This window comes from Phyllobates terribilis, unplaced genomic scaffold, assembly GCF_046119375.1.
Source record: "Phyllobates terribilis strain yellow unplaced genomic scaffold, ASM4611937v1 Scaffold_13__5_contigs__length_258822181, whole genome shotgun sequence".
Taxonomy (NCBI): domain Eukaryota; kingdom Metazoa; phylum Chordata; class Amphibia; order Anura; family Dendrobatidae; genus Phyllobates; species Phyllobates terribilis.
Genome location: NW_027362773.1, coordinates 126826411 through 126842103, shown reverse-complemented (window position 1 = coordinate 126842103; position 15693 = coordinate 126826411). Strand labels below are relative to the sequence as shown.

Here is a 15693-nt window from a genome sequence, read left to right as displayed (position 1 = left end):
GATGGTAAAGAAGTCTGGTGTGATGAAAGTAAGCAGTCCACGTGATCGACAGGACTGGATAACAGATGAAGACGGCATGGTGTCATTCTCCGCTGTAGGAACGGAAGAAAGTCTTGCATATATACGCATGCTGATGGAGTACCGAGTGACCTACCTGCAAGAGGTAGAACAGTTGAATCTCGCTAGACTGCGAGTGGAAAGACAGAATCGCCTGAACAGCAGAAGATGGCAGCCGTCTAGAAATTGTGAGACCAGACAGAGAAAGGGCCCTTCAAATAATAGAACGGCTACAGTAGAAGTTAGAGACTTTCCAAGATGTCCTGAGGATAGTGGGCATGGGTTTAGAGGTAGTGAGACCTCCAGTAACTCAGGTCTGAGTGGCCCATACAAACGACCCAATAAAATACGGGACAGTACGGAGTCGAACCGGACCTTAGATACCAGGACATGTGAGTCACATTGCTGTATTGATCGCTGGGAGCGGGGGAGGTCTGACAAGGTTACGACTGACCGCTGGGAGTGGGCGAGGTCTGACAAGGTTACGACCCGGAAATGTGACTTGACGAAGTCAGTGACAATGACAGATGGTAGGTCACTAAGGAATGGGTTAATGTCGATGACTAATGTTCCAGGGGCTGAGCAGCGCAATTGTCAAGTACATGGTCTCTGTGTGAACTGTGGGTTATAATGTGATTGTGTATATTATGTGTTCAACCACACAAGTTTGAACAGAGGAGGGGGGTATAAAATGCAGCGGCTTGCGGCATTACTGTAATGGTCCAGGGGGTGTGCTCTAGCTGACCATTTACCTCTCCCTCAGGTGACTGATCACATGACTGTGACATCATCGCAGGTCCTGTGTGCACTAAAGGATATATAAATCCTAGTGGTTTGGAAACAGGGTGAAAAGGCATGAGGCCTGATCCCTGTGTGTGGGACACCATTAGCCTGGAGAGCCTGGAAGAGAGAGGCCTGGTGAGGCCTGGTGAAGCCTGGAAGGCAGAGGCTGAATCTAGGATACCAGTAGCCTTTTGAAATCACGTGGCTTGGAGACTACGTCTGGGAAGCCTTAAAGCCCCTGCAGTGGCAGAACCGAGCTGAAAGAAGCAGCTAAAACCCGGCAAAGGTAAAAACGCTGCTTGATGCGGACATTAATATTGTTACCTTGCTGAAGGCTGTATTGGGAGCCAAGTGGACATATCTGTCACTGGAAAGGCTCTTGGACATTATATGTGTAATATGTCGGCGAGCCGCTGAGATGGACTAGGTTATGTGCAGTTTATGATGTGTAATAAACTGCTGGACTGTGAAATACCGGAAAGACGTTGCATGTGTAAAGCGAGTACCCCCAGCGTGATGGATAGCGCTACCTCACACTATACATATAATGAGATCTCCTCTGAGGCTTCTTTTCTTTTCTATTCTAATCTAAACAAGCAAAACTTTTCCAACTCTCATCATAGGAGAGGCCACCATCCCATATAGTAATCTAGTTGCCTTTCAACTGATTAACTACCGAATATCCTTTTTAAAATGTAAAGCCCAAAATTGCATCCCCTATTTTACATGTGGTGTTACAAATAATTTATAGATTGGGATCACTGGATTTTATCTCTCTTTTTATACACATTAAAATCACTTGTTGTTTACTGACAGTCTGCTCTTGTCTCTCACTGGATATTCCTCCTTTCATATAAAATAATGTCTGGAGGCAGATTCTCAGGGAGATCTGTGTCCCAGAGGTGAATATAGGTTTTCCGACACTTGGGGCAAGAATTCAGTTTAGCTCCCCTCCCCCAATCATATATGTGATTTGCACTCTTAGTCACATGCTGATGAGCTGCTTTTCCTAATTCTGTCAATGTTCAGTGAAAAACTGAGAGAAGCAGTAAGAAAAGCTTGTTGTCACGTGATCATCAGTGTGAGAATCACATATGAGTGAAGTGGCCATGTGATGACTGCTGGAACCAACAAGCAGAGCTGAATCCTGACTGAGGATATTACATGCTGTTAGGATTGGCATGCTACAGGGCTTCATTTTTATAATTAAAGAGCTTGTCCAGGTTTGAGATCAACGTCTGCAGCCACTCTAGGTGACTGCAGACTTCTGAATTCTCAGAGTGCATGGTCTGCACACTTTTAGGATTCTCCCTTGCCGATGGCAAGAGTAGGCGGTCATGTGAGCACAAGTATGCGATTTGTATATGTGGCGCCACAGAGGTACTGCACCTCACCCAGAGGTGTGGTGTCTCCCTTCTCTCAGGTAAGGAGGGTGTGCTGCACGGGACCCCAACACCTACATCCAACACTACACTACACCAGGCCAGCAGTAGGGGCAAGACGCAATGTAGTTCTCTGCTGAGCCCTGCCCCTGGCTGGGGTGGGGGGAACCCAAAGGTAGGGGGAACCAGTAGTGGGTGTGGGTGGAGGAAGTAGTTTAGGGGAGCACTCATACACCAACCAACTCCACCCTTGTTAAGATGTCTCTTAACAAGGGTGGAGTTGGTTGAGTAGGGACAGTTCAGAGGAGCAGTCTGGGAGCAGAGTCTCTGTAGGAGCTCTGCTCCACTACAAGGGCCTAGGACTAAGGCCCAGGAGGGGAGCAGGGAGTAAGCTCCCTTCTGCAGAAGGGATCCTAGGGGGGTACGGTGAGTGCAGGCGGTACCCGTACACCCCGAACCTGCCAAGTGTCAGGAGGATCTAGGCCGCAAGAAGGGAACCGGCCCCTGGCCCAGTCGTGCAGCTTCAGGCCTCGGCTGGAAAAACTGGAGGCTTCTGGCTTCTATAGCCAGAAGCCAAACCCCCACTTCAATCCAGGTAAGGTCAAGCAGGTCTGTGCAACTCCGACGGACAGGGGGGACCTCGCAGCACCCGAACAGGATTCACAGTGGGAAGCGCAGGGCAGGAGGGAGTAAGACCCAGCGTGAAGTCGGTCTAGAGAGGCACATAAGAAAGTGGGGTTCTGCCAGGTACACACGAGCTGCCTGAGGAAGGACTGGACCCCTGCCCGGTGAACGCAGTGCGACGCGGGAGGCTTGCACCAGTACAGTGCACCTGTGGACTGTCTAAGAACTGTGAGTAAATCTTGGATGACTGCACTGTACTGCCTCCGTCCCTTTCTTTCGCCGGTGCCATTTCCCTCCCTGCACTACAACGCCCAGCGCACCTCCATTTATCTACACTGCCCTGAGGCCCGCTCCACCTGTGGGGAGCCGTTCCATCTCAAGCTGCCCTAACACCTGCCTCAGAGGACTGTCGCAGCGCTGGTGTTCCTCACCAGACACCACAGGTGGCGTCACGACAAATCCCCTATAAATATCCCCTTTTTGCACTGACCGCCCTGGGTCACGGACCGGGCCAGCCACCGTGATCTCCCCCAAAAGCAGCCATAAGGCCCGGCTGCCGAGTACCCCCCACGGCCCTGGGGGCGAGTCATATACTTCTGGCCACATTCCAACTAGACGTGTCCGGCCTTGCTCAATTCATTTTCATTGAGTTAGGCCATGGATGTCTAGTCAGTAGGTGACCGCTAATATGCAAATCGCCAGCACCAGAGACTCCTGACAGAGTGCAGTGCGCACTGAGAGAATTCAGAAGTCTGCAGTCACATAGAATGACTACCGACTGATCACAAGCTTGGACAACCCCTTTAATGCTCCTAACATAGATAAAAATATGAGAATTAGTCAGTATCACAAAAAACTTTTACATCCAGTTACCTTATAGATGACATTGTCTCTGATTGGAGTCATTCTCTTTCTTTTCTTCTTCATCTTGTCCAGACTCCATGATGACTTTTCACAGCCACATCTGCAGACTTCCATCTTCTCCGATATTCTGCAGCACATCCCCACATGATGCCCTTAAAAATAAGAGTGTCATTATAATGCTCCTGAATAGAAATATCTGCCCTACGCTGAGTCCCTGAACAAATAATTGTTCCTCACTATATTCCCTGCACAAAATATGACCCCCACACTGTCCCTCTTATGGTACATGCTCTTCATACTGCCCCCTTCTATTCATAATAGGCCCCCTCTTCACACTGTCCTCTCATACTATGCCCCCCCTATAGGCCCCGGTCTTTATACTGTGCCCCCTCATCACACTCCCAGTCCTTGAAATACTGTTCCATTCTGGCTGTGCCCTAACACTGTCATCCCATGCTATCCTACAGCACTACTCAGTCTCTATTTTTTGCCTACTCACGCTTTTTTCCCCCCATATTGTCTCCTCACACTAGTCTCCTCAATAGTCTCCTCACATGTTTCCCCCTCCCTCCTCATACTGTCTTCTCTCACATCCCCCCTGCTAACCATTCTGTCTCCTTATATATTTACCCCCTCACACATCTCCCTCAATTCCCTATACTGTGTCTGCACACATCACATCACCCTCGCTCCCCATATTGTGTCTGCACTCATTCCCCACTCACCATACTGTGTCTGCATACATTCCCCTTCTTTGCTCCCCATACTGGATATGCACCCATCCTCCCCATTCTGTGTCCGCACCAATCTCCCTCTCACCATACTGTATTCATACCCTTCCCCCAAACTAAATCTCTCCTACATCTCTCACCACACTAAATCTCCCCCAACCACACAATAAATCTGCCACCACACTAAATCTCCCCCCTGCCACATACTAAATCTCACCCCAGCCACACACTAAATCTCACACCACGATACAATAAATTTCCCCCCAGGCATACAATAAGTGCCCCCATACTAAATTTTGCCCCACACTAAATCTCCCTCCAGCCATTCAACAAAACTCTCCCACACTAAATATCCTCCCAGCCATACAGTAAATCTTCCCCACACTAAATCTCCCCCCGGCCATATAATAAATCTCCCCCCAGCCATACAATAAATCTCCCCTCCATCACAATATATCTTCGATGTCTTCAGCTCTGGAGCACTTACCACCAATTCACGCCTCTGCAGCACCAGCGAATGATGTCAGCATCGTGATCACATGACCTGACCCAGCGGTCAAAGCTTCAATTGTACTCACGTCTGAAAGAAAGACGTGAATACAATTGTTCACCGGGAGCCGGCGCGCTGCACCTTCTCAGAGCCGGCTGTCAGTTTTGCAGCCGGCTCAGAGAACAGCCAACTCTCAGTTCGGGGAAGGCATAATGCAACCCCCGGGGGAGACCCTTCGGACCACAGCATTAGCTGGCCCAACAGTGCACCCCTGCCAGCTACGCCCCGGGCAGATGCCCCACCTGTCCCTAAATATGCCTCTGCTGTGTTCCACCCATAGATCTTAGCAGTTAATTTACATATTAAGAAAAGCTTAGATTTCTCTGAATAAGACATCAGATCGCAGATATCAAGGTGTCATTTTATACAACTTTCTTTGACTTGCATGCCCATATAGATGGCCTATGAGGGTTGATCCTACTGACAGATTCCCTTTTAACTGCCTCAATTAGTGCTAGAGCTGATTGTGGAAATTACAGGTGGGTATCAGCTGTATAACACAGCCTTAACCGGTGGTGTGTGGATTATGCTCAAATCTGACATGTCGCTTTCATGTACAAATGGTATAACAACACAAACGGTAAATAACAAGTCATCAAAACAAATGAATTAACACCGAAACAAAAGCAGAAAGGTTGTCAATGACTTGAGAATACTTAGATAGTTCAAAGTTTATACTGTAGTTAATTTTCATGATCACAATTATGAAATAAATTTAAATGGAGCGTTAAATGTAGACATGAGCAATTTGATTCAATTTAAAATCAAATTTGTGTTGAATATTTAGGAATTTGCTGAACTTAAAAAATTTGATGCAATGTGTATCTTCACTTTGCATGAATTGCCTAGATTCGCTCATCTCTAATTTAGCATTATTAAAAAAATCATTGGGGGAAAACCAGTCTACATGTTAGATTGATGTTCTAGGTCTGTAATTAATAAGGAAATGTTAATGTGTTTTCTTTTAGAATACACTCTTCTATACCTTGTAATAAAAAGTACACTCGTGCATACCAGTTGACTTTATGTCAAAAGGACACTTTTTCAGCATTAGTTGGGTGCATTTTGGCCTATGGAGATGTCAGAGTTTATTGGTTGGCGAATACTCCTGACATATAACTCCTACTTAATCAAATAGAATCCATGAAAGGAGCCTTGTGTGTAAGTGGCAAGCTTAACTTCTGGATTTGATCATTAGCTGTTTGAGCCCTGAGACTGTGACATAAAGCTCTCTATGTGTTTGTGAGAAGTAAAGAAGACCATTCTATATGTCTGTCTCTTACATCACTATTACTTGAACCATGCTTCAATACTTGGTATGGTTCTATAGGATGGAGCCTCTTTTAGAACCTTACATATTTTACAGTAAGGCATTACCCAAGATATTTCCTTTTTCCACACTTTATATATATTCCTCCAATTGAAATATTGCTTGTACTTCTCTTCATCTTTGTCTAGACTTAGAAGATAAGAAGCCAATTCCTCTGGGCTTGAAAAGTCATCAACATGAATGAAGGCATCTCCTGGGATGAACCGCTCATAATTTGCTCGTGGTGGACCCAACACAACAGGAACACATCCTGAAGAAAGCGCATTGTACCAGAATTTTTCTGATATATAGTCGTCATGGATGAAATTCTCAAAAGCCAAGTAGAATTTGTAAGTTGAGAGTGTTTCTATTTGGTCTTTTCTTGGAAGGTAAAGATGTTTTCTTCCATATATATCAACATGTAAATAGTTCTTTAGCTGTTCGTAATACTGTACTCTTTTTGACTGTCGTTTCCAATTACTTATTGCCCAGGCCACCAGCTTTGTCTTCTTGGGGATAGTAAAATTGACTGTCCCGTAGTGCCTTTCTATCCAACCAAATGGAGTCACAATGTCAGAGTCGGTCCTGTAGGACATTGTAAGGTTGATAAGATTGTCCATAAATGAAAGGTTTGCACAATGACTTGGAGGTTCATTGCTAAACCATATCCAGTACTGATTAGGTGGTCTTGGTGCTTGAGGTAGTTGTTCTTTAGAACGACTCACATTTCTGTGGTGGATTACGACAGCATTTGCTGATGAATACATTTTACGGTTTACAGTATAGAAGCACCCAGATCCATCAAACTGTTTTGGGCATCTATTAAGAGGAAATCTGTAATTATAGGGATAGGTCCAAAGCAATATAATGAAAGTTGGTTCACTGGAGCCAACTGTAGTTACATAGTCCTGTAAATTACTTCTTAAGCCAGGACTTGGTTCTTTGTAGAACATCATGAAAAAGATAAATAAGATGCACACTTGTAGCATGAAAAAGAGGAAAAATCTGCTCAATTTCAATAGCAGCCCTTGGGATAATATTTCGCAGGTCATCTTTTCTTCTTTCTAACTTCAGGAAGTTTTTTTTTTACAATCCCCTTGTATTAAAGGTGTGCTCTAAAGTTTTTGCAGCTATGAAAAGAACAATAAAAACACAAAAATACGCATTACCAAATGAAACATTATCATACCAGTTAATTGTATGCAGAACATTTAACTTCTCACAATAACAAGGTGCCTGGCTTTATATTATCTGACTTGCATTTGTGTTTCAAATTTAAAGAAAAAATATCATTAGGTTCACACAGCCCGAATCACTTGCACCATGGATCAGACACTGACTGCGTTATTGCAGCCTTTAATGTTTTACACTGAAATGCTGTGATGTTTAAGAGAAAACATACTTTGAAAAAAGAGCCGGAGGCTATGGGCCCAATCCATCATGTATTCTGGCGTAAAATGCTTCGATAAATCATAATTTTGGCACAACTCAAGTTTGTGCTAAAGTTTTGGGACTTTTGGCTTTCATAATGTCGTGGATGGGGTGGACCTGGAGTGAAACTGAGATATGGAGACCGTCGCTCGTCAAATTCATGACAAGTGCTGGCATTCGTTATGCAACAAATCTTACTCCAGCTGGCATAGGATTTGTGGCGAGGAGCACACAATTCATAAAGAGGGGTGCACCACTTCATGAATCAGTAGTGTCTGACTCCAGCACGCCTCCTCATCAATTCCAGTGTGAGCAACGCTGACTAGTCCAAGGCTGTTCCTGCACTCTACACCTCTCCACCGAACAGTATCTCCCTATGTGTATCCATAGGATGAGACCTGTCAGTTAAAAGGATGGCAAATGAGAGAAGACGCCAATGACTGGCTTCAGACTAGTCATACAAGACGCTTAGTCCCTGGCTGGATTTTCAAGGTATGTCGTCTCTTAAACCCTGAAGCATTTCAAAGTAAAACATACACAGCTACAATAAGACATCTAGTGTCTAATTCATGTTGCTTGTGGTTCAAGCAGCATGAATGAGATGGGAGGTTACCTTTAGCTTTTGCAGACAACATGGTGCACTACTACAAAAACAACAGTCAAATTAGCAAATTTGAAACAAGACATGAAACCAGTGTCACCCACCAAATTGCAATAAAGGCTTGTCACTTTGTGTTCAACGACAAACTGCACTTTACAGTCACAGAAAGGGAGCAAGTAACATTTCAGGCAATGTCCGTTTTCCATATTCTTGCGCTTCTACAAGTCTGTCAGGCCTATAGAAGCATGATAGTTCACAAAATGCCCATTGCCATCTACCTGCTCGCTCTCTTTGACTTTGGACTCAAAGGGACAAGTTTTTATTGCTGCTTGGCGAGTGAGACTAGTTTCACGTGGTTTTCTGAATTTGCTAGTTTGACTGCTGTTTCTTGAGTAGTGTACCACATTGTCTGTAAAGCTAAATTTAGATGCTTGTTTTGAAACATTTTCATAAGTAAGATAGCTTGCCATATGTTGGGAGTGCCATCTTCCATCTTTAATATAAGGAGGAACAAAAAAGAGTCAACAAATTTGTCAAACTACACGAACCCCTATGAAAAATTTGGCAAAGAAAAAAAGGGGAAAATCAGCTCACCCACCTAGAAGATCAACAGCACGGAATCAGGAGTGCTACCAGACGATCAATGAGGAACCAGGAAGATCCAGCTGAACAATCTTCTAAAATCCATAGTTTATTGGGTCATGAAAAAATACATAAAAACTCCATCTTGGAGAAGGAACAGCAAACGCGTTTCGAACTATGAGTTCTTAATCATTGCATGACAAGAGACAGCAAGGAAGTAGTATTTATATGTCATGTCCTACTATACACCTGTTCAAGGTAAGCTAATCAAGAATTTAGACACACATACCGTGTTAAAATCGTATAACACATTAAAAACAATACAGACAATGTGAAGTAGCCACGAGAAAAGACATATATACAACAGTAATCTGCAAATATTCATTCATAATGATACATCAGATCATGTCTAATATTCAGACCCGCTGGTGCACGTGTATTAAGTGTATAGATCCACCAACTTTCCCTATTAAGGAGCTTTCTCCTATAATCACCCCCTCTATGAGGTTTCACAACTTTCTCTATACCTGTTACTTACTATAAATGTTGAAGTGTCCCCATTATGGCATAGCGAAAAATGTCTTGATGCCGCAGAACACCTGATACTTAATTTATTATGCGCATCGGATAGATGTCGTCTGATGCGTTTTTTCAATGAAGTACACGTGTATCCCACATATTGAAGACAGCACACATTACATTAAATAATATATATAACATAAGTGGTGTTACAATTGATGACATTTTTTATATTATATTTCATGTTAGTAGAAAAAGATGTAAACGTGGCAGTGTTCGTTATATGGGTGCAACATGTACAGATAGAATGACCACATTTGTAAAAACCAGTTGTGTGTAACCACGTATTAGAATTGGAACGATCTTCTTTTAAAAAAAGGCTAGTGGATAAGAGATCACCCAGAGTGGGTGCCTTGCAGGCTGTAAATCTGACTGGTGTTGAAAGTACTTCTCTCAATTTAGGATCCACAGAAAGCATGGGAAGGTATTTATTAATAATATTTTTAATCATGGAAAATTGGGGACTATACTGGGAAACAAAGGTGATATGTCGGGACTCACATCCACCACCAGTGTTGTTCCTGGATTTGATACCAATCATATCACCCCTGTCCTGGCAGCACAAGTACCCCGACGGACGGCGCCGCTGACCTCCATGCGGCTACCATCGGGAGATCAGCGGCTTGGCCCGCTGATCTCCCGACGGCAAGTGTGAAGGGAGGACCGGGGAGCGGCACCGCCGGTCGGGATACTTCTGCTGCGAGTAGCCGCTCATCTCCCAGCTGCTTGCAGAGGAAGTACCCGCAGAGGCAGCGCCGCTCCCCGGTGCTCATTAATAAGATTCGCTGATTGGTCGCGGTCGCCGGCCGCGACCAATCAGCAGTATTGGCGCCAAATTTAAACACCGTTCTGCTGATTGGTCGCGGCCGGCGACCAATCAGCAGTATTGGCGCTGAATTTAAACCTCGCTTTCAGATTGATCGTGACCGCAGGCCGCGACCAATCAGCGATTTTGGCACCAAATTTAAACACTGCACTCCTGATTGGTCGCGGTCGCCGGCTGCGACCAATCAGCAGTATTGGCGCCAAATTTAAACCTCGCTCTGCTGATTGGTCGCGGTTGCCGGCCGCGACCAATCAGCAGTACTGCCGCCAAATTTAAACACCGCTCTGCTGATTGGTCGCGACCACCGGCCGCGACCAATCAGCATTATTGGCGCCAAATTTAAACCCCGCTCTGCTGATTGGTTGCGGCCTGCGAACGCGACCAATCAGCAGAGCGGGGATTAAATTTTGCGCCAAAACTGCTGATTGGTCGCGGCCGGCGACCAATCAGCAGAGCGGTCTTTAAATTTGGCGCCAATAATGCTGATTAGTCGCGGCAGGCAACCACGACCAATCAGCAGAGCGGTGTTTAAATTTGGCACCAATATCGCCAAACTGGAGAGAAAGGCTATTATGGACATCAAAAAGAACAAGGATCTTATAGTGAGACCAGCAGATAAAGGAGGAGCGGTGGTACTTCTGGATGGAGGACTATGTGAAAAAATAAATCTGGATATGTTACAGGACAGCAATACTTATGAAGAATTACCAAGTGACCCCACAACTAGTGTTGAGCGATACCTTCCGATATCGGGAAATATCGGATCGGATTGGATCGGACCGATACTGAAAAAGTATCGGATATCGCCGATTCCGATACCGGAAACCAATGCAAGTCAATGGGACAGAAATATCGGAATGAAAATAAACCCTTTCTTTCCTTGTAGGTTAATTCTACATGAAGCGGTGCTGGAACCCAGGGTAAATACTAAAAACAGAGTGGAGCCAGAGGCGTAATTGGAGCAACTTTAAAATCTGTAGTAGTGTGAATGTGGACAGAGCAGGAGAAATTGCCGTCCGCACAGCAGGGGAACAGCTGACGTTGCTGAACCCCAATAACACGGCAGCAAGTGTTGACTGTGCAGACGGCACTTCCGAGCGCCAACTGGTGATGTTGGAGCTCAGGGATTACAGTTCAGGTGGTAGAAACATGAACACAACAGGAGACCTGGATACTGTTGCCAAACAATTATTTATTCTGGAAGAGGACTGGCAAATTCATGAGAGATCCAGGCCTTGTTCATTTTGAGAAAAGTAAGCCGGTCAACGTTATCGGAGGATAGTCGCATGCGACGGTCTGTTAGTACACCACCTGCGGCACTAAAGACGCGTTCCGATAATACACTAGCAGCAGGGAAAGCTAGCACCTCCAATGCATACTGACTAAGCTCTGGCCATGTATCCAGCTTACAGACCCAAAACTTGAAGGGAGAAGAGCCGTCTGGGAGTACACTAAGAGGGCAAGACATGTAGTCTGTCACCATCTAACGGAAATGTTGCCTCATGCTGACTGGAGCCGTCTGTGATGGTGTAGACATTTGTGGCGGCGGGGACACAAAACTTTGCCACATTTTGGCCATACTGGTCTTGCCTTTTTCTGAGGCGCTGCTTCTGCTCCCTCTTTGTGCAGAGCTTCCTCCACTGCCTCGACGCACTGAGCTGCTTTGTAAAGCACTAGCAGCACTGCTCTCAGTTGGAATGGAGAACATGATGGAATGCACCAGTGCGTCTTGGTACTCCTGCATTTTACGCTCCCGGTTCAACGGTGTTATAAAGCTTTGTAAGTTGTCCCGGTAGCGAGGATCTAGGAGGGTGGACACCCAATAATCAGCCGTGTTGAGAATGTGGGCGATGCGGCGGTCGTTTCTCAGGCACTGCAGCATGAAATCAACCATGTGCTGCAGACTGCCAACTGGCCAAGAAACGCTGTCCCCTGCTTGAGGCGTGATCTCTGCCTGCTCTGCATCACCCCACCCTCGCTCTAGATACTGACTACTAGAGCATTGTGTACCTCCCTCCTCTGGACAGATGTCTTCCTCATCCATTGACTCCTCCTCATCCTCCTCACAAAGTGTCCCCTGCCTAGGCCTTTGTGAGGAACCACGTTGCGCAGACTGTAGAGAAGCAGATGGCATTTGTGACTCCTCATCCTCCACCTCTTCCAAAACCTCGTCCCTTAGTGCTTGCAGTGTTTTTTCAAGCAGACAGATAAGGGGGATAGTCATGCTGACTAGTGCATCATCTGCACTCGCCATTCGCGTGGAATAATCGAAGGCACGCAAAATGTGGCAAATGTCCCTCATAGAGGCCCACTCAGTGGTGGTGAAGTGTGAACGGCGCGCACTGCGACTTGTTTGCGCCTGCTGCAGCTGGTACTCCATTACTGCTGCCTGCTGCTCACACAACCTCTCCAACATATGTAACGTTGAATTCCACCTGGTGGGTAGGTCACATATGATGCGATGTTCCAGAAGACGTAATCGGCGCTGCAGAGCTGCAATGCGTGATCTTGCATTGCTGGAACGCCGCAAGTGAGCGCACTCTATGCGGACCTTGTGAAGCAGTGCATCAAGATCCGGATAGTCCCTCAAAAAACTCTGCATGACCAAGTTGAGCACATGTGCCAGACAAGGGATGTGAATGAGGTTGCCTAGGCCCAGAGCTGCCACCAGATTTCGGCAATTGTCACACACTACCATGCCTGGCTGGAGATTCGCTGGCACAAACCACACGCCGCTCTGCTGCTTGATGGCATTCCAGAGCTCCTGCGCTGTGTGGCTTCGATTCCCCAAATAAATTAATTTTAATACGGCCTGTTGACGTTTGGCCACGGCTGTGCTCATATCGGTCATCATAACAGGTAAACGTTCACGGGTCGATGTGGAGGTAGACCGTGACGGCTCCTGCAGCGCTGATTCAGAGGAACTGGAGTATGAGGAGGAGTCAATGTCTACAGACTGGATTCCTGCAATCCTTGGAGTTGGCAGAACACGTACAGAGCCACTCTCAAGATCTGTACCCGGCTCCACAATATTTACCCAATGGGCAGTGAGGGAAAGGTATCGTCCCTGTCCATGCTTACTGGTCCACGCATCGGTGGTCAGGTGGACCTTGCTACTGACGGCGTTTTGTAGCGCATGTTTAATTTTTCCCTCCACATGATGTTGCAGGGCAGGGACGGCTTGCCTGCTGAAATAAAAGCGGCTGGGCACGTTGTATTGTGGGACTGCCAATGCCATAAAGTTACGGAAGGTGTCAGTCTCCACCAGCCTGAATGATAGCATTTCAAGGGCCAGTAGTTTAGCAATGCCAGCATTCAGAGCCTGTGCTCGGGGGTGGTTTGCCGAGTATGGGCGCCTTTTCTCCCATGCCTGTGCTAACGATGGCTGTAGACTGGCCTGGGAGTGTGAGGATGACTGGGAAAGTGGTGCTGTGGGTGGAATTACACTGTGCCTCTGTACAACAGTGCCAGAGATTCTTCCATGGCGATCCTGTGAGGAAGCCGAACCAGCTGTGTGTGAGCTGGAGGAAGAGGCTACAACACGAGCTGAAGAGGTGGTAGGTGGCGCTGTAGGTCGGCCTAGGTCTTCAGTGTGTTTTTGTAACTCCACCACGTGCTTGGTCCGCACATGTTTCCACATATTTGTGGTATTGAGGTTGCTGACACTTTTCCCTATTTTCACCTTCTGATTACACAGCTTGCATTTGACAAAGCAAATGTCATCTGCAACTGTGTCAAAAAAGGACCAGGCACTGCAAGTCTTGGGAGCGCCCGCTTTGGATTTTGGAAGAGCCATGCTCCTAATGGGTGCCGAAGTGGAGGCTACAGGCAACCAAGTCAGCCCCCTCCCTCTCCCTCCATTTTGGGCTGTTCGGGGAATCTCTTCCTCAGAGCTGCTCCCACCACCTTCCTGTCCCTCACGCCATGATGGGTCAAGGACCTCATCATCTACACCACCCTCTTCAAACAACTGCTTCTCCTGGGTAGTCTCGACAGCACAGTATGCACCAGAAAGTGGCACCTGAGTCTCATCATCAGATGCGTACTGAGGTGTGCTGCTGACCATAGGCACTGGCCCACCCGCCTCTTCAGATTCAGAGAGACAAAACGGTTGCGCATCACTGCATACTACCTCTTCTTCAAATTCTCGAATTCTGCTTGGCTGGCCCCCTCTTTCCAAGCCAAGAGATTCAGAGAACAGAAGTAGAGATGGCTCCTGTCCAGGGCTCTCTGACTGCCTGGGCAATTTGGCAGGTGGTGAAGAGACAGATGGGTGCTCTTCAGTGCTCAGGACCTGAGAGGATCTGGAACTAATTGAAGTCGATGCGTTAGCTGCCATCCATCCAACAACAGCTTCAATTTGGTCCTCCCACAGCAGTGGGGTACGGCTAGCTCCTACAAAGCTGCGCATAAAGGACTGTTCCCTGGTAAAACTGGGGGATGCTGAGTCACTGGTGCCCGCAGCAGGCACAGAATCCCCACGTCCTCTCCCTGCAGGCACAGAATCCTCACGTCCTCTCCCTGCAGAAACTCCACGCCCACGACCACAACCACGACCACATGCCTTACTCCCTGCCTTCTTCATCTTGGTAGACTGATAAAGATAGGCAGAAAAGTACTAAGGGCTTAGTGTGCTTATTCCTGAACAGCTGCTAACAGGTATAAGAAACACTAATTTTATAAAGTGTGGACTAGACTTTAATATGAGCTAATGTGGCCTACACAACTGTAAAGTGGAGTGTTTGGTGAACTTTATTTAGGTTTTTTTTGTCACAAAAAGACACTGGATGTGCCTAAAGATGTAATACCGATAGTATCACAAACTTTTTGTAGCTATTACAATGTAGGAAGGTAACCTACAATGCAATAGATGAGGCTACAAAAAATAGGCCAATACTAATCTGGCTGGGGCTGCAGGGCCCAATGCTGCAGAAAGGCTCCTCTAACTACTCCTATATAGTGTGTTTGGAACCAATTTAGCTGAATACGGATGGAACCACCACACTAATAGGAGAAATCAGGAAAAATTATGAATTGGCAAAAAAGGACAATGTATGAGGCAGTGACACACACTGAGTGCACTACAACCAGACGTGGCTGAAGCACACACTACAGGGTGAGCTGCACTCACACACACAGACCTTGCAGACAGCGGTGAACAGTGCAGATGCAGAGCACTGTGCACTAGCGCTGCAAGACCAAAAAAATTTCTCTATCTACTCCTATATAGTGTGTTTGGAACCAATTTAGCTGAATACGGATGGAACCACCACACTAATAGGAGATATCAGGAAAAATTATGAATTGGCAAAAAAGGACAATGTATGAGGCAGTGACACACACTGAGTGCACTACAACCAGACGTGGTTGAAGC

General features: G+C 46.4%; 1 protein-coding gene across 4 annotated transcripts in view; it reads right to left on the bottom strand.

Moving 5' to 3' along the window:
* Positions 1-5644: 5644 nt before the first annotated feature.
* Positions 5645-15693, bottom strand: part of LOC141174032 (3-galactosyl-N-acetylglucosaminide 4-alpha-L-fucosyltransferase FUT3-like) — a 73970-nt gene continuing 63921 nt past the window's right edge. For all 4 annotated transcript variants that reach the window (XM_073658629.1, XM_073658628.1, XM_073658630.1 and 1 more), the window contains one exon: positions 5645-7430. In XM_073658629.1, the coding sequence (XP_073514730.1) occupies positions 6282-7352 (1071 nt within the window). In that variant the 5' untranslated portion in view covers positions 7353-7430 and the 3' untranslated portion in view covers positions 5645-6281. The remainder of the gene's footprint in view (positions 7431-15693) is intronic.